The following is a 26,227-nucleotide window of genomic DNA, read 5'->3' as shown; positions in this document are numbered from 1 at the left end:
CAATTAACAGGTGTGCCTTGTTAAAAGTTAATTTGCGTAATTTCTTTCCTTCTCAATGCGTTTGAGCCAATCAGTTGTGTTGTGACAAGGTAGGGGAGTATACAGAAGATAGCCCTATTTGGTAAAAGACCAAGTCCATATTATGGTAAGAACAGCTCAAATAAGCAAAGAGAAACGACAGTCCATCATTACTTTAAGACATGAAGGTCAATCAATACAGAAAATATTATTCAAGTGCAGTGACACGGTCTGTGATTTATTTAGAATTCAAGGCACACTTAACCAGCATGGCTACCACAGCATTCTGCAGCGATACGCCATCCCATCTGGTTTGGGCTTTGTGGGACTATCATTTGTTTTTCAACAAGACAATGACCCAACACACCTCCAGGCTGTGTAAGGGCTATTTTACCAAGAAGGAGAGTGATGGAGTGCTGCATCAGATGACCTGGCCTCCACAATCCCCCGACCTCAACCCAATTGAGATGGTTTGGGATGAGTCGGACAGCAGAGTGAAGGAAAAGCAGCCAACAAGTGCTAAGCATATGTGGGAACTCCTTCAAGACTGTTGGAAAAGCATTCCAGGTGAAGCTGGTTGAGAGAATGCCAAGAGTGTGCAAAGCTGTCATCAAGGCAAAGGGTGGCTATTTGAAGAATCTCAAACATAAAATATATTTTGATTTGTTTAACACTTTTGGTTACTACATGATTCCATACGTGTTATTTCATAGTTTTGATGTCTTCACTATTATTCTACAGTGTAGAAAATAGTAAAAATAAAGAAAAACCCTTGAATGAGTAGGTGTGTCCAAACTTTTTACTGGTACTGTATAAGTGAATATTTTGCTCCCCTAAAATGGGGGGACTATGTATAAAAAGTGTTATAATTTTCTAAACTGTTCACCCGATATGTCTGCAGTTTAACCTCATAGTCATTGTTTGATTTCAAATCCAAAGTGCTGGAGTACAGAAGCAAAGCAAAACAAAACAAAATGAGTCACTGTCCCAATACTTACAGAGGGCACTGTATAAAGAAAAAGGTTAGTTACCTGGGTACCCGCCGTCTTGACTGCCGACACAGGGAGGAAAGCAGTGGCCACAGGTTTGATGGTCATCTGCTTGTTGCTCTCCATGGCAATGCCTGGGCCTCCTCCTGGGGTGGTGGTGGGCAGGGAAGAGGTCCGCGTCGAGGTCGGGGAGGAGAACACAGAGGAGGACGTTGGGGAGGACAGGAAGGAGGAGACCATGATGGAAGACCCTTTCTTCAGGCGTCCAGCGTCTGACTCTACCTGGGCTGACGGAAGCACTCTGGTGACGGTGCGTTTGATCTGGCCAGAGGAGGTCTTGATGGTTTTGATCCGGACCTTGGGGATGACGGGTGTGGAGGGGGAGGAGGAGGGGGAACCAGAGCCTCTAATGCTGTCCTCGCTGGTGGTCGGGCTGCTGGGGCTCTCTGGCTGTTTGGACTGCAGCCTCCTGGCCACCTAGGATAGGATAGAATAGGATAGGATCAACTTTATTGTCCCCGGGCGGAAATTTGTCTGGGACTAATCTGTCGTGGACAGACTGCGTGACAGAAATGGTACTGTAATCGTTAATCGAGCATCTGACCCCTCCTAGAGGTTCGTCTTAGACACATAGTACTGATATATTCAAGTAGAGAGTACAGTATACTATACATTTACACACTTGACATATACACAATCCATACCTCCAGAGCGGAGGTTGACTCCTGGTCTGGGGACTTCTCTGGGACCAGGACCCTGGGGCTTTCCCTCTCTTTGGCCTCCTTGGGGGCTTCCCTCTGGGTGTGGATGGTGGGGATGGTGGTGGATGAGTCTCTCTGGGTGGTAGGGGGAGACTCAGAGACCACAGAGTTAGTGGTGTCTGATACTGTGGCTTTCTTAGCACTGAGAGCTGCTATAGCAGCGATGCAGGAGGAAAGTTTGGCTGACGAATTGGCTTGCTTGGCCTGGGAGAGACTGGTGGACACAGACTGGACACAGGGCTCCCCAGCCTCCCTCCCTGAGCCCTCCTGGGGCCTAGGGGCCGTTGTCTCTTTGGCTTTCTCTTCTTCAAGTTTCCTTGATTTAGAGGAGTCGTAAAGGTTCAGACTAACAGTGACCAAAGTGTTGTTGTTTTTATCAAGTTTTGATTTCTCACAGTCTCCCTTGGACTTGGTCCCAGGTTTGGCTGTGCTATGAGAGTCTGCCAGTACGGCTTTTGTGGTCAGTTGCTCCTCTCTCTTGGCAGGTGGTTCTGTCAGAGGGTTTGTCCTAAAACATGGCAGGGCGCTCTGCTTGACCCTGTCCAGAGAGTCATCAACTTCAATCTTATCGTCATCGTCAAACTCCTCAGCGCTGGAAATGGGACTGAATTGGTTGAAAGTAGAGTGGGAGACGAAGTTGGAGCTGATAGCCAATCCATGATGAGCCTCCACATCTCTCAGAGTCTTATCGGCTCTGTTGTTCTTACTGTGCCGGTCGTTAGGTGACATTGACAGGTACCCGTTATGAAGTCCATTGTGGTTCACCATGGTGGTGGGCTCAGCCTGGACCTCCTTCTCTGGTCGTGTGTGTTCTTCACCGCCGGCGTCCATTTTGTGGACATTCTTGACGATGACGCTGACGCCCACGTCTGGTCCTCCAGAGGGGGTGTGTGCCTCGTCCTCGTGGGGGACGCTGGGGTGTTTGAGCTGGCCATCATGGGGGTCCTCGTGGGGGACACTGGGGTGTTTGAGCTGGCCATCGTGGGTGTCCTCGTGGCCTGACTCTATGGCTGTCTTCGGGTCCACCATGTCTGGGATGTCGAAGGCTGCCAGGAGGTCGTCAAAGTCTGGGGTCTTCATATCGGCCATGTTCTTGATGTGATGATGCAAGAACCTGGAAGAGACATAATGAAAAAATACAACTAGTTAGCTAGTACACAAATTACACAAATTAATACACAAACTCATTCAATCAGAACAATTTTGTCAATACACAAAAGAAGGGTGAGGAGATGATTAAGCCTCCAGATTCCACCCATAATGCCATTGGAGAGAACATGGAGTGCTATTGCACCTATTGTAAACAAAGTCATGACAAGCATTCATGGTTCTGATTAGGTGGGATACAGCTACGACCGGAAGTGACTTTTTCATATAAGTTTAGGATAATTAATGTATCAGGTTAGGATAATTAATGTATCAAGTTAGGAAAATTAATGTATCAAGTTAGGACAATTTATGTATCAGGCTAGGATAATTAATGTATCAGGCTAGGATAATTAGTGTATCAGGTTAGGATAATTAATGTATCAGGTTAGGATAATTAATGTATCAGGCTAGGATAATTAATGTATCAGGTTAGGATAATTAATATATCAGGTTAGGATAATTAATGTATCAGGTTAGGGGACCTAATGTAGCAGGTTAGGATAATTAATGTATCAGGTTAGGATACCTAATGTATCAGATTAGGATAACAAATGTATCAGGTTAGGATAATTAATGTATCAGGTTAGGATAATTAATGCATCAGGTTAGGAGTATTAATGTATCAGGTTAGGAGTATTAATGTATCAGGTTAGGAGACCTAATGTATCAGATTAGGATAATTAATGTATCAGGTTAGGAGTATTAATGTATCAGGTTAGGAGTATTAATGTATCAGGTTAGGATAATTAATGTATCCGGTTAGGATAATTAATGTATCAGGTTAGGAGACATAATGTAACAAATTAGGATACTTAATGTGTCAGGTTAGGAGACCTAATGTATCAGGTTAGGAGTATTAATGTATCAGGTTAGGAGACCTAATGTATCAGATTAGGATAATTAATGTATCAGGTTAGGAGACCTAAAGTATCAGGTTAGGATCATTAATGTATCAGGTTAGGATAATTAATGTATCAGGTTAGGAGACCTAATGTATCAGATTAGGATAATTAATGTATCAGGTTAGAATAATTAATGTATCCGGTTAGGAGACCTAATGTTTCAGATTAGGATAATTAATGTATCAGATTAGGATAATGAATGTATCAGGTTAGGATAATTAATGTATCAGGTAAGGAGACCTAATGTATCAGGTTAGGATAATTAATGTATCAGGTTAGGATAATTAACGTATCAGGTTAGGATAATTAATGAATCAGGTTAGGAGACCTAATGTATCAAGTTAGGATAATTAACGTATCAGGTTAGGAGACCTAATGTATCAGATTAGGAGACCTAATGTATAAGATTATGAGACCTAATGTATCAGGTTAGGAGTATTAATGTATCAGGTTAGGAGTATTAATGTATCAGGTTAGGATAATTAATGTATCAGGTTAGGAGACCTAATGTATCAGATTAAGATAATTAATGTATCAGGTTAGGATAATTAATGTATCAGGTTAGGAGACCTAGTGTATCGGATTAGGATAATTAATGTCAGGTTAGGATAATTAATGTATCAGGTAAGGAGACCTAATGTATCGGATTAGGATAATTAATGTATCAGGTCAGGATAATTATTGTATCAGGTTAGGAGACCTAATGTATCAGGTTAGGATAATTAATGTATCAGGATAGGAGTATTAATGTATCAGGTTAGGAGTATTAATGTATCAGGTTAGGGGACCTAATGTATCAGGTTAGGAGACCTAATGTATCAGATTATGATAATTAATGTATCAGGTTAGGATAATTAATGTATCAGGTTAGGAGTATTAATGTATCAGGTTAGGAGACCTAATGTATCAGATTAGGATAATTAATGTATCAGGTTAGGAGTATTAATAATTAATGTATCAGGTTAGGATACTTAATGTATCAGGTTAGGAGTATTAATGTATCAGGTTAGGAGACCTAATGTATCAGATTAGGATCATTAATGTATCAGGTTAGAATAATTAATGTATCAGGTTAGGAGACCTAATGTTTCAGATTAGGATAATTAATATATCAGGTTAGGAGACCTAATGTATCAGATTAGGATAATTAATGTATCAGGTTAGGATAATTAATGTATCAGGTTAGGAGTATTAATGTATCAGGTTAGGATACCTAATGTATCAGATTAGGATAATTAATGTATCAGGTTAGGAGTATTAATGTATCAGGTTAGGAGACCTAATGTATCAGGTTAGGATAATCTGATACATTAGGTTCCTCTGTAGCTCAATTGGTAGAGCACGGCGCTTGTAACGCCAGGGTAGTGGGTTCGATCCCCGGGACCACCCATACACAAAAATGTATGCACGCATGACTGTAAGTCGCTTTGGATAAAAGCGTCTGCTAAATGGCATATTATATTTATTTATATTTTATATTATTATAATTAATGTGTCAGGTTAGGAGACCTAATGTATCCGATTAGGATAATTAATGTATCAGGTTAGAATAATTAATGTATCAGGTTAGGATACCTAATGTTTCAGATTAGGATAATTAATATATCAGGTTAGGAGACCTAATGTATAAGATTAGGATAATTAATGTATCAGATTAGGATAATGAATGTAACAGGATAGGAAACCTAATGTATCAGATTAGGATAATTAATGTATCAGGTTAGGATAATTAATGTATCAGGTTAGGAGACCTAATGTATCCGATTATGAGACCTAATGTATCAGGTTAGGATACCTAATGTATCAGATTAGAATAATTAATGTATCAGGTCAGGATAATTAATGTATCAGGTCAGGATAATTATTGTATCAGGTTAGGAGACCTAATGAATCAGATTAGGATAATTAATGTATCAGGTTAGGAGTATTAATGTATCAGGTTAGGAGTATTAATGTATCAGGTTAGGATAATTAATGCATCAGGTTAGGAGACCTAATGTATCAGGTTAGGAGACCTATTGTATCAGATTAGAATAATTAATGTATCAGGTTAGAATAATTAATGTATCAGGTTAGGGGACCTAATGTATAAGGTTAGGATAATTAATGTATGAGGTTAGGATACCTAATGTATTAGATTAGGATAATTAATGTATCAGGTTAGGAGTATTAATGTATCAGGTTAGGATAATTAATGTATCAGGTTAGGAGACCTAATGTATCAGGTTAGGAGACCTAATGTATCAGATTAGGATAATTAATGTATCAGGTTAGACAAATTAATGTATCAGGTTAGGGGACCTAATGTATCAGATTTGGATAATTAATGTATCAGGTTAGGATAATTAATGTATCAGGTTATGAGACCTAATGTATCAGGTTAGGAGACCTAATGTATCAGATTAGGATAATTAATGTATCAGGTTAGAAAAATTAATGTATCAGGCTAGGGGACCTAATGTATCAGATTAGGATAATTAATGTATCAGGTTAGAATAATTAATGTATCAGGTTAGAATAATTAATGTATCAGGTTAGAAAAATTAATGTATCAGGTTATGAGACCTAATGTATCAGGTTAGGAGACCTAATGTATCAGATTAGGATAATTAATGTATCAGGTTAGAAAAATTAATGTATCAGGTTAGGGGACCTACTGTATCAGGTTAGGAGACCTAATGTATCAGGTTAGAATAATTAATGTATCAGGTTAGGAGACCTAATGCATCAGATTAGGATAATTAATGTATCAGGTTAGGATAATTAATATATCAGGTTAGTAGACCTAATGTATCCGATTATGGTAATTCATGTATCAGGTTAGGAGACCTAATGTATCAGATTAGAATCATTAATGTATCAGGTCAGGTTAATTAATGTATCAGGTTAGGATAATTAATGTATCAGGTTAGGAGACCTAATGTATCAGATTAGGATAATTAATGTATCAGGTTAGGAGTATTAATGTATCAGGTTAGGAGTATTAATGTATCAGGTTAGGGATAATTAATGTATCAGGTTAGGAGACCTAATGTATCAGGTTAGGAGACCTATTGTATCAGATTAGAATAATTTGTATCAGGTTAGAATAATTAATGTATCAGGTTAGACCTAATGTATCAGGTTAGGATAATTAATGTATGAGGTTAGGATACCTAATGTATTAGATTAGGATAATTAATGTATCAGGTTAGGATAATTAATGTATCAGGTTAGGAGAACTAATGTATCAGGTTAGGAGACTAATGTATCAGGTTAGGAGACCTAATGTATCAGATTAGGAAAATTAATGTATCAGGTTAGACATAATTAATGTATCAGGTTAGGGGACCTAATGTATCAGATTAGATAATTATGTATCAGGTTAGGTTAATGTACAGGTTATGAGACCTAATGTATCAGGTTAGGAGACCTAATGTATCAGATTAGGATAATTAATGTATCAGGTTAGAAAAGTTAATGTATCAGGTTAGGGGACCTAATGTATCAGATTAGGATAATTAATGTATCAGGTTAGAATAATTAATGTATCAGGTTAGAATACTTAATGTATCAGGTTAGGAAAATTAATGTATCAGGTTATGATACCTAATGTATCAGGTTAGGAGACCTAATGTATCAGATTAGGATAATTAATGTATCAGGTTAGAAAAATTAATGTATCAGGTTAGGGGACCTACTGTATCAGGTTAGGAGACCTAATGTATCAGGTTAGAATAATTAATGTATCAGGTTAGGAGACCTAATGCATCAGATTAGGATAATTAATGTATCAGGTTAGGATATTAATATATCAGGTTAGTAGACCTAATGTATCAGATTATGGTAATTCATGTATCAGGTTAGGAGACCTAATGTATCAGATTAGGATCATTAATGTATCAGGTTCGGTTAATTAATGTATCAGGTTAGGAGTATTAATGTATCAGGTTAAGAGTATTAATGTATCAGGTTAGGAGACCTAATGTATCAGATTAGGATAATTAATGTATCAGGTTAGAATAATTAATGTATCAGGTTAGGGGACCTAATGTATCAGATTAGGATAATTAATGTATCAGGTTAGGAGACCTAATGTATCAGATTATGATAATTAATGTATCAGGTTAGGATAATTAATGTATCAGGATAGGATACCTAATGTAATAGATTAGGATAATTAATGTATCATGTTAGGATAATTCATGTATCAGGTTAGGAGACCTAATGTATCAGGTTAGGAGTATTAATGTATCAGGTTAGGACACCTAATGTATCAGATTAGGAAAATTAATGTATCAGGTTAGAATAATTAATGTATCAGGTTAGGGGACCTAATGTATCAGATTAGGATAATTAATGTATCAGGTTAGGAGACCTAATGTATCAGATTAGGATAATTAATGTATCAGATTAGGATAATTAATGTATCAGGTTAGAAAAATTAATGTATCAGGTTAGGGGACCTAATGTATCAGATTAGGATAATTAATGTATCAGGTTAGAATAATTAATGTTTCAGGTTAGGAGACCTAATGTATCAGATTAGGATAATTAATGTATCAGGTTAGGATAATTAATATATCAGGTTAGGATACCTAATGTATCAGATTATGATAATTAATGTATCAGGTTAGGAGACCTAATGTATCAGATTAGGATAATTAATGTATCAGGTTCGGGTAATTAATGTATCATGTTAGGTGTATTTATGTATCAGGTTAGGAGTATTAATGTATCAGGTTAGGAGTATTAATGTTTCGGGTTAGGAGACCTAATGTATCAGATTAGGATAATGAATGTATCAGGTTAGGAGACCTAATGTATCAGATTAGGATAATTAATGTATCAGGTTCGGATAATTAATGTATCAGGTTAGGAGTATTAATGTATCAGGTTAGGAGTATTAATGTATCAGGTTAGGAGACCTAATGTATCAGATTAGGATAATTAATGTATCAGGTTAGGGGACCTAATGTATCAGATTAGGATAATTAATGTATCAGGTTAGGAGACCTAATGTATCAGATTATGATAATTAATGTATCAGGTTAGGATAATTAATGTATCAGGATAGGATACCTAATGTATCAGATTAGGATAATTAATGTATCAGGTTAGGATAATTCATGTATCAGGTTAGAAGACCTAATGTATCAGGTTAGGAGTATTAATGTATCAGGTTAGAAGACCTAATGTATCAGATTAGGATAATTAATGTATCAGGTTAGAATAATTAATGTATCAGGTTAGGGGACCTAATGTATCAGATTAGGATAATTAATGTATCAGGTTAGGAGACCTAATGTATCAGATTAGGATAATTAATGTATCAGGTTAGGATAATTAATGTATCAGGTTAGGATAATTAATGTATCAGGTTAGGATACCTAATGTATCAGGTTAGGAGACCTAATGTATCAGATTAGGATAATTAATGTATCAGGTTAGGGGACCTAATGTATCAGATTAGGATAATTAATGTATCAGGTTAGGATAATTAATGTATCAGGTTATGAGACCTAATGTATCAGGTTAGGAGACCTAATATATCAGATTAGGATAATTAATGTATCAGGTTAGAATAATTAATGTATCAGATTAGGATAATTAATGTATCAGGTTAGAAAAATTAATGTATCAGGTTAGGGGACCTAATGTATCAGATTAGGATCATTAATGTATCAGGTTAGAATAATTAATGTTTCAGGTTAGGAGACCTAATGTATCAGATAAGGATAATTAATGTATCAGGTTAGGATAATTAATATATCCGGTTAGGAGACCTAATGTATCAGGTTATGATAATTAATGTATCAGGTTAGGAGACCTAATGTATCAGATTAGGATAATTAATGTATCAGGTTCGGATAATTAATGTATCAGGTTAGGGGACCTAATGTATCAGATTAGGATAATTAATGTATCAGGTTAGGAGACCTAATGTATCAGATTATGATAATTAATGTATCAGGTTAGGATAATTAATGTATCAGGATAGGATACCTAATGTATCAGATTAGGATAATTAATGTATCAGGTTAGGATAATTCATGTATCAGGTTATGAGACCTAATGTATCAGATTAGGATAATTAATGTATCAGGTTAGAATAATTAATGTTTCAGGTTAGGAGACCTAATGTATCAGATTAGGATAATTAATGTATCAGGTTAGGGGACCTAATGTATCAGATTAGGATAATTAATGTATCAGGTTAGGAGACCTAATGTATCAGATTAGGATAATTAATGTATCAGGTTAGGATAATTAATGTATCAGGTTAGGAGACCTAATGTATCAGGTTAGGATAATGAATGTATCAGGTTAGGATAATTCATGTATCGGGTTAGGATAATGAATTTATCAGGTTAGGAGACCTAGTGTATCAGGTTAGGATAATTAATGTATCAGGTTAGGATAATTCATGTATCGGGTTAGGATAATGAATGTATCAGGTTAGGAGACCTAGTGTATCAGGTTAGGATAATTAATGTATCAGGTTAGGATAATTAATGTATCAGGTTAGGAGACCTAATGTATCAGATTAGGATAATTCATGTATCATGTTAGGATAATTAATGTATCAGGTTAGGATAATTAATGTATCCTGGTTAGGATAATTAATGTATCAGGTTAGGAGACCTAATGTATCAGATTAGGATAATTAATGTATCAGGTTAGGATAATTAATGTATCAGGTTAGAATAATTAATGTATCAGGTTAGGAGACCTAATGTATCAGATTATGATAATTAATGTATCAGATTAGGATAATTAATGTATCAGGTTAGGAGACCTAATGTATCAGATTAGGATAATTAATGTATCAGGTTAGGAGACCTAATGTATCAGATTAGGATAATTAATGTATCAGGTTAGGATAATTAATGTATCAGGTTAGGAGACCTAATGTATCAGATTAGGATAATTAATGTATCAGGTTAGGATAATTAATGTATCAGGTTAGAATAGTTAATGTATCATGTTAGGAGACCTAATATATCAGGTTAGGAAAATGAATGTATCAGGTTAGGATACCTAATGTATCAGATTATGATAATGAATGTATCATGTTAGAATAATTAATGTATCAGGTTAGGAGACCTAATGTATCAGATTAGGATAATTAATGTATCAGGTTAGGATACCTAATGTATCAGATTAGGATAATTAATGTATCAGGTTAGGATAATTAATGTATCAGGTTAGGATACCTAATGTATCAGATTAGGATAATTAATGTATCAGGTTAGGATAATTAATGTGTCAGGTTAGGAGACCTAATGTATCAGGTTAGGAGAATTAATGTATCAGGTTAGGATCATTAATGTATCAGGTTAGGATAATTAATCAGGTTAGGATAATTAATGTATCAGGTTAGGATAATTAATGTATCAGATTAGGATAATCAATGTATCAGGTTAGGATAATTAATGTATCAGGTTAGGAGACCTAATGTATCAGGTTAGGAGAATTCATGTATCAGGTTAGGATAATTAAATTATCAGGTTAGGATAATTCATGTATCAGGTTAGGAGACCTAATGTATCAGGTTAGGATAATTAATGTATCAGGTTAGGATAATTAATGTATCAGTATAGGATGTATTCATGTATCAGGTTAAGGTTAGGAAAGGGGTTAGGGTTAGCTAAAATGCTCTCCTAACATGGGCTCCCGAGTGGCGCAGTGGTCTAAGGCACTGCATCTCAGTACTTGAGGCGTCACTACAGACCACCTGGTTCGATTCCAGGCGTGATTGGGCATCCCATAGGGCGGCGCATAATTGACCCAGCGTCGTCCGGGTTTGGCCGGTGTAGGCCGTCATTGTATATAAGAATTTGTTCTTAACTGACTTGCCTAGTTAAAGAAAGATAATAAATTCCCTGGTTAATTTGGTTGGCTAATAATGCACATACTCTGAATCAGTAATGCGTCTTGAGACCACATGGAGTGCTATTGTATCAATTTTAAACAGAGTCATGACAAGCATTCAGCACACCTATTATTCTTCACATACAAATCCGTGGAGAAGGACTGCTCCCTCTCATTGAAGCCACAGAAGTTCAAGGCCAACCGCGGTACTGCAGGCATTGTTAGCGTGTACATAAAAAAAAAAAAAGAAGACAATCACGGTCCCAATAATTGCTTCTAATACACCACATGCATGTCCTTGAACCGATTATTTTAAAATCGCACACAGAAGTTAGAAAAAAGAGGAAGCGGCGAAGCGAGAGAGATAACTGGGCCCAAAATCTCCAGCAGGTGGCGTTATCTTTTTATTTCTTCGCTCACCTAGCAACGTTTTGTGTGGAGGTCAACGAGAGAGTGTATAATTTGGTTAACAAAAAATGTAATGGCTAATTTTCTAACTGTGGCTTATTTGATCGAATAGAAGTTTCGTAATGATTAGGTTGTGTACTGATGTAAGTAGGAGAAAAACACTTTATATTGGAGTTGTGCCTGGTCGTCACTAGTTAGCACAGCCACAAAGTCATAAACCCCGCCTATTTCTACAATTTATCTTCTTAAAATTTTGATTTTAAACCTAACCCTAACCACACTGTTAACCATATGCCTAACCTTAAATTAAGACCAAAATGCACATGTTTGTGTTCATGAATCTTTACGATATAGCCAAATTTGACTTTGTGGATTTGGTAACTAGTGGAAACTGTTGTTCCTGTTGTTCACACACGCTGTCATTGGCTAGAATAGTCCCACCTGATCTTGCCTCCTTCCGACTGCCTTCCATTTTTTAAGACATTTATTTTAATTGTTAGAGCGGCCACTTGAGTTTCTTGTCAATATAATGGATAATCTGTGGTTATAAGGATAATTGAGTTGCTAATGGCAGGCTGCAGTACCCCTGTCGGCCTTGAACTTGAGATACTCAATGAGAGGGGGCAGCACTGAGCTAGCCTGCAACGCCACTTCCTGGACTAGCTCAAACTGCGCATTTTTTGTTTCTAGGAAGGCAGCGCAATTCGGATATTTTTTTCACAAATTGGTATTTTGTGGGCGGCAGATAGCCTAGCGGTTAAGAGCGTTGGGCCAGTAACCGAAAGGTCGCTGGTTCGAATCCCCGAGCCGGCAAGGTGGGAAAATCTGATGTTCTGCCATTGAGCGAGGCAGTTAACCCCAACAACTATGACGTGGACGTCGATTAACGTAGCCACCCGCACCTCTCTGACACAGAGGGGTTGGGTTAAATGCGGAAGGCACATTTCGGTTGAATGCATTCAGTTGTACAACTGACTAGCGATTCCTGTTTGCCACATCTTCAATTTAAGCCTAGAAGAGGATGTGTGTCCTCAGGCCTGGAGGGAGGCAAAAGTCATTCTGCTTACCACTGCCCAAGAATAGCAAAGCACCCTTTAAATGGTTCAAACAGCCGAGCAATCAGCCTGTTACCAGTGCTTAGCAAACTTTAGGAAAAAATCGTGTTTGACCATGGTATTTTACAAAAAACTAATTAACAACAGACTTTCAGCATGCTTATTTGTAAGTCGCTCTGGATAAGAGCATCTTCTAAATGACGTAAATGTAATGCTTATAGGGAAGGGCACTCAACACTGACACAAATGACTGATGATTGGCTGATAATAAGAAGATTGTGGGAGCTGTTTTGTTACATTTCAGTGCAGCCTTTGATATCATTGATCATAACCTATTGGTGAAAAAATGTAGGTGTTATGGATTTGCATCCTCTGCCTTATCATGGATTGAGAGTTAACCATCTAATAGAACACAGAGGGTTTATTGAGAGTTACCTATCTAATAGAACACAGAGGGTTTATTGAGAGTTACCTATCTAATAGAACACAGAGGGTTTATTGAGAGTTACCTATCTAATAGAACACAGAGGGTTTTCTTTAATGGAAGCCTCTCTAATGCAAATTTGGCAGCCGGCTCGGGCCATTATTGTTTTCTGTTTTTATTAATGACCTTCCACTGACCTTGAATAAAGCCTGTATGTCTATTTAAGCTGACGACTCAACCGTATACACGTCAGCTACAACAGTAAAATAAATAACTGACACTCTTAACATAGAGCTCCAGTCAGTTTTAGAATGGGTAACTAGCAATAGGCTGGTGCTAAATATAAAAATAACTAAAAGCATCGTTTTTGGGACAAATCACTTGCTCAACCCTAAACCTAATCTGGATCTATACTGAATAATGTGGCTATTGAGCAAGTTGAGGAGACTAAACTGCTGGGTGTAACCCTAGATAGCAAGCCATCGTGGTCAAAACAGATAGATAAGGCGTTGATCTGCTTTCTTGACATCTAAATCAACCAGGCCCTAGTCTTTCTACAGCCCCTAGTTTTGTCACATCTGGACTACTGCACAGTTGTGTGGTCAGGTGCGGCAAAGGCAAAGGAGGACATAGGAAAATTGTAGTTGGTCCAGAACAGGGCAGCACGTATTGCACTTAGATGTACACGGAGCGTGAATGCCAATGACATGCATGTCAATATCTCCTGGCTCAAAGTTGAGGAGAGATTGACTGCATCACTATTGGTCTTTGTGTGAGGTGTTAATGGATTAAAGGTACCGGTACTGTCTGTTAAAGCAGTTGGCACACAGTTCGGACACTCATCGGTATCCCACAAGACATGCAGCCAGAGGTCTCTTCATAGTCCCCAGGTCCAGAACAGAGGCTGGGATATGCACAGTATTAAATAGAGAGATGAGTACAGTGCCTTCAGAAAGTATTCACACCCCTTGACTTCTTAAAATTGATTTAATTGTCATTTTTTGTCAACGATCTAAACAAGACTCGAATGTCAACGTGGAAGAAAAATTCTAACATTTGTAAAAAATAAATAAATATGAAACACGGTTTTCCTCAAGGATTTTTCCTGTGCTTAGCTCCATTCCGTTTCTTTTTCATCCTAAAAAACTCCCCAGTCTTTAATGATTACATGCATACCCATAACATGATGCAGCCACCACTATGCTTGAAAATATGGAGAGTGGTACTCAGTAATGTGTTCATGTATTTGCCCCAAACATAACACTTTGTATTCAGGACAAAAAGTGAATTGCTTTGCAAATTTTTTTGCAGTATTACTTTAGTGCCTTATTGCAAACAGGATGCATGTTTTGGAATGATTGTATTCTGTATAGGCTTCCTTCTTTTCACTCTGTCAATTAGGTTAGTGTTGTGGAGTAACTACAATGTTGTTGATCCATCTTCAGTTTTCTCCCATCACAGCTATTAAACTTTGTAACTGTTTTTTAAGTCACCAAATTTCAAAAAACATAATTGCACTTTGACATTATGAGGAATCTCAATTTAATCAATTTTCAATTCAGGCAGTAACACAGCAAAATGTGGAAAAAGTCAAGGGGTGTGAATACTTTCTGAAGGCACTGTACATGGAACTCTCTGTCACCCCAAGTAACTCAAGCTAGCAATAAAACCAGAATAAAAAACCAGATAAAAGAGCACCTGTGAAGAGACTAACATTTGTATATATTTTGTATTATATTACACATTGCATTATGTAGTGTTATGTATACTATGTATTTTATGCATTTTGTTTTGTTTCCTGTTTGGACCTCAGGAAGAGTAATTGGGGATCCTCATAAAATATCAGAATTGGGCAGCCCATGAGACACCATCTTAAACCGACTTCATTTGGCTTCAATGCGCTACTGAGCCGTCACATAGGAATGAATTGTGTCATGTGATCGATGGCTTTGTCCATTCATGTTTACAAATTCAAAACAATTTTTACATTATTATTTTTTTTGGTACAATTTAGTCATTTAGCAGACGCTCTTATCCAGAGCAACTTACAGTTAGTGAGTGCATACATTTTTTTTCATACTGGCCCCCCGTGGGAAACGAAGCCACAACCCTGGCGTTGCAAGCGCCATGCTCTACCAACTGAGCTACATGGGACACATCCTGTTGTAGAAAATCTCCCTCTAATGTGTAAGTAGGAACACTTTCTACTCCAATCCCCCTCTAAATTGCCCAATCCAGTTTATTTTTATTTTTAACCTCTCCTCTGGGCCCCCCAGCCGTTCCATGCATTTTAACTATTCCACAGCTAGCATACCTTATTTAACTCATCAACTAATCATCAAGCCCTTGAACAGGTGAATCAGGTGAGCTAGTTCAGGGCTAGAACAAAATTGTGAAACGTCTGGGGGTCCCTGAGGAGAGGTTTGAGAACCACTGCCTTAATCAAGCCCACCTAGGGAGGAACAAAGGGAAGCAGAAGTAGGTCGCCTAGCAACTAGGTCCACTCAAGACCCAGGACATTCAATCTGGCCACTTAGAAAAACTAATTTCCTACTGCAATCACTTCATCCATGGAATTAGGCTAAATCACAGTAGCTAATGCCCATTTGAATTTAACAAAATGCAGTGGACCCTCATAAAACTAGCATCCAAATCAAACTCTGTGAATACTCATCAGTTGGAAAAACCGGCCTACATTTTTGTTGATGTTCATTCAAATTAATCATAGCCATTTTTCTCGTCTGTCAGATCACTTTAGCCCAAGGTCACTAGGTGTTTACAGAGAATGAATTAGATATCTCCAGTGATGATGCTGGTTTGTTTGTGAAGGAAACATATGAGAGAAGTATACAGTAGCATGCCTCCTCAGCACTAGATGAGCTAGCTTATCATTTTGACCTACTTTATGAATGGGATGGAGAAAGATATTGCCTGTCCTCTAAATAGCAAATAAATAGCCAAATTGCTTCATGTACATTAGCCTGTATCTGAAGTATTATACATATCTTTATTTCAAACAACCCAAGGACAGTTCGGAGGTGGATGTACTGTATGTATGTACAATGCTTCTGAAACAAGTAGTAATTGTAGTGTTGTTGTACTGAAATGAAATGTATGTTTGTAATTTTCACAAGAGGAATCCTCATAGGAGATGTGATGGGTGAAGACAAAGGGCTACAGATATCAAATGGGGCGTCTCTGCTCTGCCTCTGCAGTCTGCACATAGCATGTAGCCAGGGAGGGCTACCAGCATGCTTGCTGCCTCCTCATTAAAATGGATGACAGATCAGTCTGCACACTGCACTGCACTGCAGCCCCGGCCACATCCATTTCACCTAGTAACATCTGCACTCCCCAGTCTCCCTCCCTGCTAAACCACCAGTGAAATGGCCTCCTCTCCTCCGCTGCAGACAATGAGATCACCAGGCAGTAGTGAACAGAACAAGAAAATTAGAGAACGAGAGAGACAGAAACAGATTTGGAGATTGAAGAAAAAGGGCAAAAGAGAGAAAGGGAAAATGGCTGCTGCCGAGCCGAGCTGAGCTGAGCCGAGCCGAGCTGAGGAAAAGCTGCAGCAGAGATAAAGGAATCGCAGGGCCTAGTGCAGAATACGGTCAATAAAAGCAAAGCTGTCTGACATAGAAAAATTAATATTTAATGGAGAGATGAAGAATACTGTACTGTATACATATTACATATTGACGCCCAGTTATATTAACCCCAGTTTAATGTACATGCTTTCCTCACCACCACCAGTTTCAAGTGCACATACAGTTCAGCTACCTACAGAGTGACTCACAATAAGAAACACACCAGTATAAATAATCATGAAACAGTCCTCACCCTGTGATCTGTAGCCAGCCTGTCCCCAGCCAGCCACTACTGTAGTCACAAAACCACCTTCCTTCCTTCCTTCCTGCTACCACAGTCAGGCACAACAAGACAAACCAACAACCACCCCCCTTTTCCTGTAGAAAAAAAATCCACTTTCCAAAGCAGGCAGGGCCCAAAAAGAGGCAGGGAGATGGAGGTGGTGTGATCCCGATCAGTCATCCATTTCCTCCTGTCCTCTACCAGCACCAGCACCAGCTGACTGACCCTGTGCTGTGAGACAGGCCTCCAAAGCTGCAGTCTCGTCTCCTCTCCCGTGCCTGAGCACTGCTCTCTCTGCCTCTGCCTTCAGCGAGGTGGCCAGCCCTGCCTGCCCCACAGCCCATACCCCACAGCCCACAGCCTATATCCCACAGCCCATACCCCACAGCCCACAGCCCACAGCCCATACCCCACAGCCTATACCCCACAGCCCACAGCCTATACCCCACAGCCCACAGCCTATACCCCACAGCCCACAGCCTATACCCCACAGCCTATACCCCACAGCCCATACCCCACAGCCTATTCCCCACAGCCCACAGCCTATACCCCACAGCCCACACCCCACAGTCTATACCCCACAGCCTATACCCCACAGTCTATACCCCACACCCCACAGCCCACAGCCTATACCCCACAGCCCATACCCCACAGCCTATTCCCCACAGCCCACAGCCTATACCCCACAGCCCACAGCCTATACCCCACAGCCCACAGCCTATACCCCACAGCCTATTCCCCACAGCCCACAGCCTATACCCCACAGCCCACAGCCTATACCCCACAGCCTATACCCCACAGCCTATACCCCACAGCCTATACCCCACAGCCCACAGCCTATATCCCACAGCCCGAACACTGAGCCGGGTGTAGTGTACCACCACCATACTGCTGGGGAGGGATAGTGCCTTCCTGCAACTTCCTCTGCTAGGCTACAGCTTCCTAGTTTGGCTGCCATTAAGCAGCCAGGGCAGCTATTTCTCCCCCTGTAGCACAGAGCCGGCATTGTTCCTCAGCCCTCTGTCTACTGGCTCAAACCTGTTTCAGCCGGTTCCGGTCACCACACATAAAGCCTGCTCTGCTGCAGTACAGCCACACAGAGACACAGCTAGTGCCCACTTCTCAGGCTGATCACAGAGCACTGATACTGCACCATCTTGACCTAAAATACAGCATCTGGATGTGGTGAAAAGATAACAGACGCTTAGAGGTAATAGTTCTCTGGACTTAAAACACAAGGTTTAAAGAGATCCTTGTCCAAAACAAATCTGGAATCCAGGTCATTACCCCAGCAACAAAAACAGCTAGGCCTCGAGTCGATAGCACAAACCCTAACATCCTCCTCGGTGTTGTGCAATGGGACAGAACACACACGCAGTTAGAAATCGAACTCTGTTATAGATACAAAGCAAGAGGGCAGGAAAAGGACACAGCTCACAAGCAGACAATAATACAGCCTGAATCCGGATGACTTATTACGTGAGTCATGACGGGCAGATTCCTGGGCTGGGATGAGGACGTGCCACAACTCTGAGTGAAAATGGAGAGGGAGGAGTATGAAGCAGCCATGATGGAGTAGTAGTAGTAAAACACGGTCTATACGTGGCCTACTTCTCTGCATGAGCCCAGTGTTTTAGTACAGCCCTCTGCTGAGCTGGTGAGGGTCTCTCCCCCTGTCCTCCTCTCCTCTCTATTCCATGCCCACGGTTCCCTAATCTCTGTCCTAGAGAGGCTGATCTCTGTCAATTGAATCAGCTGCTCTGCTTTGTCATGATAATCCCTGCAGCCCCAGGCAACTGAGCATCCCGTCCGTCTGTCTTTCTGCGATAAATGACAAGGAAAACAAAGGCCCATCGTGACATACAGGCACAATACATGCAGACAATACACACACAAATGCTGGGGAGGAAAAGGAGATTGTGCCATACCCTCGTGATCCCCTGACTCTGATTTTCCACTAAGAGAGGAGAAATCTTCCCGTTGAGGCCTGCTTCATGCACACAGAGTCAATCCAGACTAGCAGCCCCCATCCTACCAGGCAGCCCCTTAGAAACAGTGCTGAGCCTCTGCTCTGTTGCTGTAGTAGGTCAGCCAGTCCAGGCTGCTCCCTCCAGACGAAGCTGAGTGCTGCATGGAAAAAGGGGGCAGTGTTCGACAGGCTAATCAGGCCTTTTGTCTATGTATGTGCAGGGTAAGGGGGTGAGGGGACTCTCCAGGCTCTCTGAGCTACGTAAGGGACCAGCAGCTGGTGCAGGAAGGAGGAGAGGAGAGAGAGGGGGAGGAAAATATGGAAATATGAGAAGAGAGGGCAGAAAAAAGGATACCAAGAAATCTCCTAAGTCTCTCTTGACCAATGACAAATGTAGGCTAAATATTGACTTGAAGAAAATAGGGCCTAGTCTGGTCTGTGCAGTCTGCATATTGTAGAGATATTGTCATCAATTGACACTGATAGGCTGCTTCCTCAAATATTTAACAAAGGCCCACTTTGTACATGGTACTGCATAATGCAATTATTTAAAACCATGTTCTTTCTCTAAGTAATTACAATGATAAATAGCAGACTATCGGCTAACTACTTTCAAAAGACAGTACATTATTGTTTATCTTATATCAGATCCTCACAAGGCCCGGGCCTGTACCTGTAAAGTCATCAACCCAAACCCCAGATTCAGACAATTCATCAACCAACACGTGAACAATAGATTATTACCTACCTGGGTAGTGGGTATGGTGACAGACTAGCACATAGCTGTCTCTCTGCAGAATGATTTTATATGACAGCAGCTCACTCTCAGACAATGAAGTCATGGACAGCCCTTCTGTAATAGGTTCAGCACCTTTCCATCAGCAACATTTCAAAATGTAAAGGCATCAGACTGCATTTTATCTAAGAGGGGGATATAACTGCCCTGCTCCAGACTGTTGTTTCCAGATGTTGAACATGTATGTTCATTATGAAGAAAGGCCTATAAAATAGACCCTTGCTCACTGCGCTCCGGTGAAGTCTATTCTTTTCTGAGCAGAGCAGAGGTTGCTGCTCAGTGCTGCCCACCCCCAAGATTGCCATTGTCACGTGATGAGAAATATTGCCTTGACGCTTGATCATAACGATATCTCAAGTCAGCAGATCAGCCATATCTTACCTATTATAATGTAGACAAATCAATATGGGAACGTTACGTATGCAAGGTCGTATGTATCAGACGTTTATTTTACGGATACTTTGTTTTGACAAGATGTGAGGACGTTGAAATCAAACGCAGTTTTCTCACACCCAGAATGCATTTCGCGGTAGTTCAAACGTGAGCAGTTTTGTGTAAAAAATAAATAATGCTTTCTTCGGAGAAATATTGATCGTCGTGTCATTACTGATACATTTAAAGGAACATTCGTCATGTGTCTCGTTTTTTAAAATCTGATATATTTGATACAAGTTAATTGCGCTAGCTAACTAGCTAGTTTCTTCTAGAGCTCCACTATCTATCATCAGCAAAATCCTTGCAAAGAAATCATACAGTCAGTGTAGCTAGTTACTGAATTTCTTACTATACTTACCCGCAGCCTCCGTGATTAAAACTGTCATACATTATTAGGAATGCTGGCTTTGTGTAACTGCAGTTGGAACGTAAATACTCGAAAGTATTTTGTTTGAATCTTTGGCCACATTTATCGTTGGATAGAGCTGTAGACTTGAGTGACAGTTGATGATGGCTGTCTGTGTCAGTCATTCATGTCATGTTTCAGAACGTTCAGAATATACAATACCAGTCAAAAGTTTGGACACACCTAGTCATTTAAGGGTTTTTCTTTTTAAAATGTTTACATTGTAGAATAATAGTGAAGATATCAAAACTATGTCTGCTAAATGGCATATTATATTTTTACATTATAAAACTATGAAATAACACATGGAATCATGTAGGAACCAAAAAAGTGTTAAACAAATCAAAATATATGTTATATTTGAGATTCTTCAAAGTAGCCACCCTTTGCCTTGATGACAGCTTTGCACACACTTGGCATTCTCTCAACCAGCTTCATGAGGAAGTCACCTGGAATGCATTTAAATTAACAGGTGTGCCTTGTTAAAAGTTAATTTGTGGAATTTCTTTCCTTCTTAATGCGTTTGAGCCAATCAGTTGTGTTGTGAGAAGGGGGGGGGGTATACAGAAGATAGCCCTATTTGGTAAAAGACCAAGTCCATATTATGGCAAGAACAGCTCAAATAAGCAAAGAGAAATGACAGTCCATCATTACTTTAAGACATGAAGGTCAGTCAATCCGGAAAATTTCAAGAACTTTGAAAGTTTCTTCAAGTGCAGTCGCAAAAACCATCAAGCGCTATGATGAAACTGGCTCTCATGAGGACCGCCACAGGAATGGAAGACCCAGAGTTACCTCTGCTGCAGAGGATAGGTTCATTAGAGTTACCAGCCTCAGAAATTGCAGCCCAAATAAATGCTTAACAGAGTTCAAGTAACAGACACATCTCAACATCAACTGTTTAGAGGGGACTGTGTGAATCAGGCCTTCATGGTCGAATTGCTGCAAAGAAACCACTACTAAAGGACACCAAAAAGAAGAAGAGACCTGCTTGGGCCAAGAAATACGAGAAATGGACATTAGACCGGTGGAAATTTGTCCTTTGGTCTGGAGTTCAAATTTGAGATTTATGGTTAATTTTTTATTTTTTTATTTTTTATTTCACCTTTATTTAACCAGGTAAGCCAGTTGAGAACAGGTTCTCATTTACAACTGCGACCTGGCCAAGATAAAGCAAAGCAGTGCAATAAAAACAACACAGAGTTACATATGGGGTAAAAAACATAAAGTCAAAAATACAACAGAAAATATATATACAGTGTGTGCAAATGTAGCAAGTTATGGAGGTAAGGCAATAAATAGGCTATAGTGCAAAATAATTACAATAGTATTAACACTGGAATGCTAGATGTGCAAGAGATTATGTGCAAATAGAGATACTGGGGTGCAAAAGAGCAAAATAAATAACAATATAGGGATGAGGTAGTTGGGTGGGCTAATTTCAGATGGGCTGTGTACAGGTGCAGTGATCGGTAAGGTGCTCTGACAACTGATGCTTAAAGTTATTGAGGGAGATAAGAGTCTCCAGCTTCAGAGAGTTAAAACAGCTGTGTCTTTGTGAGACGCATGTGGGTGAACGGATGATCTCCGCATGTGTAGTTCCCACCGTAAAGCATGGAGGAGGACGTGTTATGGTGTGGGGGTGCTTTGCTGGTGACACTGTCTGTGATTTATTTAGAATTAAAGGCACACTTAACCAGCATGGCTACCACAGCATTCTGCAGCGATACGCCATCCCATCTGGTTTGGGCTTAGTGGGACTATCATTTGTTTTTCAACTGGACAATGACCCAACACACCTCCAGGCTGTGTAAGGGCTATTTGACCAAGAAGGAGAGTGATGGAGTACTGCATCAGATGACCTGGCCTCCACAATCCCCCGACCTCAACCCAATTGAGATGGTTTTGGATGAGTCGGACGGCAGAGTGAAGGAAAAGCAGCCAACAAGTGCTCAGTATATGTGGGAACTCCTTCAATACTGTTGGAAAAGCATTCCAGGTGAAGCTGGTTGAGAGAATGCCAAGAGTGTGCAAAGCTGTCATCAAGGCAAAGGGTGGCTATTTGAAGAATCTCAAATACAACATATATTTTGATTTGTTTAACACTTTGTTGGTTACTACATGATTCCATATGTGTTATTTCATAGTTTTGATGTCTTCACTATTATTCTACAATGTAAACAAACAAACAAAAACTTGAATGAGTAGGTGTGTCCAAACATTTGACTGGTACTGTATATCAACTCAGCACACCATCATCAATGTTACAATTGTTCATATTTTCAGCCTGGCAATTAATTTTAGCATGAGCTTTTTTTCAGAGTTATGCAGCAGCATCATAATCCATAATTTAATTCAATAGGTCTAGATTTCTTTTTACATCATTTGTGCTGCACCTTCGGACTTGATAGATCAATCAATCAATCACATGTATTTATAAAGCCCTTTTTACATCAGTAGATGTCACAAAGTGCTATACAGAAACCCAGCCTGAAACCCCAAACAGCAAGCAATGCAGATGTAGAAGCACTTACATTGACATTTTAGTCATTTAGCAGACACTCTTATCCAGAGCGACTTACAGTTAGTGAGTGCATACATTTTATATATATATTTTTCATACTGGCCCCCCGTAGAAGCACTTCAATGGTGTTTTTTATTATAGGAATAAGGAATCAAAAAATTGTTTTGGCAAAAGGCTTTAATTATCTCTGTTCTTGTGTGACACCTTAACCTGAGGTCTTTCCTTGATGGCCTACTACACCGTATCATTTTGTCAAAACAATATGGCTTTCCTATGATATCATGTGACCTTTTCATCATATTTCCCTCAGGTCTTTTTATTGTTGTTATGGTTATTGTTGTTCATATTGGTCTTCATTTTGAGGAAATGCACAGTTTATTTATATTCACATAACAAAATGTATTCCCTTTTTTTTTGGACTACTGGTATGTAGGCTACATGGATGTAAAAACAAAAAGCAATATCTTTGTTTGAATATAACACTTGTATTGCTTCATTCAAGGTCTTACACATGTATCAATATCATTATTTAATGCCCAAGGTAGCTATCATTTTTTCATTATTTCAACAAGTGTGAGTTCATTTCAGGTAGTTGAATGGAACCTCATATTTTCATATTTTACTCATCCCACCAGTCAGCGATGTGACAGTCAACAGAGGCTTCATAATAGCCAGTTTGGCCACAAGAGCACATTATTGCTTTTAATTAACACTTGATGCCACTTATATTACCCTTATTTCCGGTTAAAACTCCACTGTGGACATGTTGTATCAAAAAGAGGATGAATGAAATGTGGGGCTTTTTTTTTTGTAATGTTTGCAAATGTCAAGTAATTTTAGTTCTTCTCACAATGTACCTGGAATCCTGTAATATGACTCCCGTCTAGCCTGCCTCAAGAGATTGGAAATGTGAAGATACGGTATCTCTGACTCAATAAAAATGCTAAATTCAACCTCAAAAGTGTGTTGAAATGAATATCCCTAAATTCACTCAACACTGCCATCTAGTGTTCATGATGTCCGTACAGACTACTAGAACGCCACAGGCTTCTAGAACGCCACTTATCTCATATGTTTTGAACGCACTGAAGTCGGAAGTCGGAGGTATCCAAGTTTCCAGTTGTTTTGAACGTGGCATAAAATACTGATGACGTAAAAAGTCATAATTCAAATGACAGCTAATAATTACGTGTGACCTGAGTTGACTGATGCCTATTGCATGAGTAGATGAGCTGGTCTCTGTCTGTCTTAGTTTCTATGTGATCATTATCTTATCATTATTCAGACTGTTGAATGGCTGACAGCTGCAGAAGTGTTCATGCAGCTGTCAGTATCTGGTCACAAACATCTGACTGTATTGTTAGACATATTTTCTAATAAATATTCAATATGACTCATATTTCTACTTTTCTATATTATATTCTAAGGACATTGTGAACAGAGAATAAAGACAAAACATTAGCTAGAACATCTCTGGAAACAGTTGCTACATAGTCTAAAACAGCAACGACAATATGTGAAAAATGGCAAAAGACTCCAGCCACCCTGGTCATAGACTGTTCTCTCTGCTACCGCGCGGCAAGCGGTACCGGAGTGCAAAGGCTAGGTCCAAAAGGCTTCTTAACAGGCTTCTACCCCCAAGCCATAAAACATACAAATGGCTACCCGGACTATTTGCATTGACACACCTGCTGCTACTCGCTGTTTATTATCTATACATATTCACTTTACCCCTACCTACATGCACATATTACCTCAACTACCTCGACTAACCTGTACCCCGCACATTGACTCGGTACCAGTACCCCCTGTATATAGCCTCGTTATTGTTATTTTATTGTTGCGCTTTTATTTGTATAAAAAAAAATATATTTAGTTTATTTAGTAAATATTTTCTTAACTCAAATGTTTCTTAAAACCGCATTGTTGGTTGAGGGCTTGTAAGGAAGCATTTCACGGTGAGGTCCACCTACACCTGTTGTATTCAGCGCATGTGACAAATAACATTTGATTTGATGATTTGTTGTGATATGCTCAGATCTGACTAACTCGTGGTCTTCTAATGACAGAGCCTTTATAGTGATCTAAAATACACCAAACTAAAATATAAACACAACACGTAAAGTGTTGGTCCCATGTTTCATGAGCTGAAATAAAAGATCCCAGAAATGTTCAATATGCACAAAAAGCTATTTTTCTCTAAAATGTTCGGCACAAATTTGTTTACATCCCTGTTAGTGAGCATTTCTCCTTTTGCCAAGATAATCCATCCACCTGACAGGTGTGGCATATCAAGAAGCTGATTATTCAGCATGATCAGTACACAGGACAATAAAAGGCCACTCTAAAATGTGCAGTTTTGTCACACAACACAATGCCACAGATGTCTCAAGTTTTGAAGGAGCGTGCAATTGGCATGCTGACTGCAGGAATGTCCACAAGAGCTGTTGCCAGAGAATTGAATGTTCATTTCTCTACCATAAGCCGACTCCAACGTCATTTTAGAGAATTTGGCAGTATGTTTAACTGGCCTCACAACCGCTGACCATGTGTAACCACGCCAGCCCAGGACCTCCACATCTACGGGATCGTCTGAGACCAGCCACCCGGACAGCTGACGAAACTGAGGAGTATTTATGTCTGTAATAAAGCCCTTTTGTGGGG

The 26,227-nt window shown here is 39.4% G+C and overlaps 1 protein-coding gene across 3 annotated transcripts in view; it reads right to left on the bottom strand.

Annotated features, from left to right (window-relative positions):
• The window catches only part of znf532 (zinc finger protein 532), a 45,486-nt gene extending 24,971 nt beyond the window's left edge, over positions 1 to 20,515 (bottom strand). The window contains exons 1-4 of one of the 3 annotated variants that reach the window (XM_045222507.1): positions 20,151 to 20,515; positions 19,362 to 19,678; positions 1,712 to 2,882; positions 1,050 to 1,484 (exon numbers count right to left, since the gene is read on the bottom strand). In XM_045222507.1, the coding sequence (XP_045078442.1) occupies positions 1,050 to 1,484; positions 1,712 to 2,857 (1,581 nt within the window). In that variant the 5' untranslated portion in view covers positions 2,858 to 2,882; positions 19,362 to 19,678; positions 20,151 to 20,515. Of the gene's footprint in view, positions 1 to 1,049; positions 1,485 to 1,711; positions 2,883 to 17,403; positions 17,800 to 19,361; positions 19,679 to 20,150 lie in introns of those variants that run through there. The other 2 variants (XM_045222508.1, XM_041885363.2) reach the window with 2 other exon arrangements.
• Positions 20,516 to 26,227: the final 5,712 nt, after the last annotated feature.

The sequence above is a fragment of the Coregonus clupeaformis genome, chromosome 9, assembly GCF_020615455.1.
Source record: "Coregonus clupeaformis isolate EN_2021a chromosome 9, ASM2061545v1, whole genome shotgun sequence".
In the NCBI taxonomy this organism is placed as follows: Eukaryota; Metazoa; Chordata; class Actinopteri; order Salmoniformes; family Salmonidae; genus Coregonus; species Coregonus clupeaformis.
Note: the sequence above shows the minus strand (reverse complement) of the source record. Positions and strands in the feature narration are given on the sequence as shown.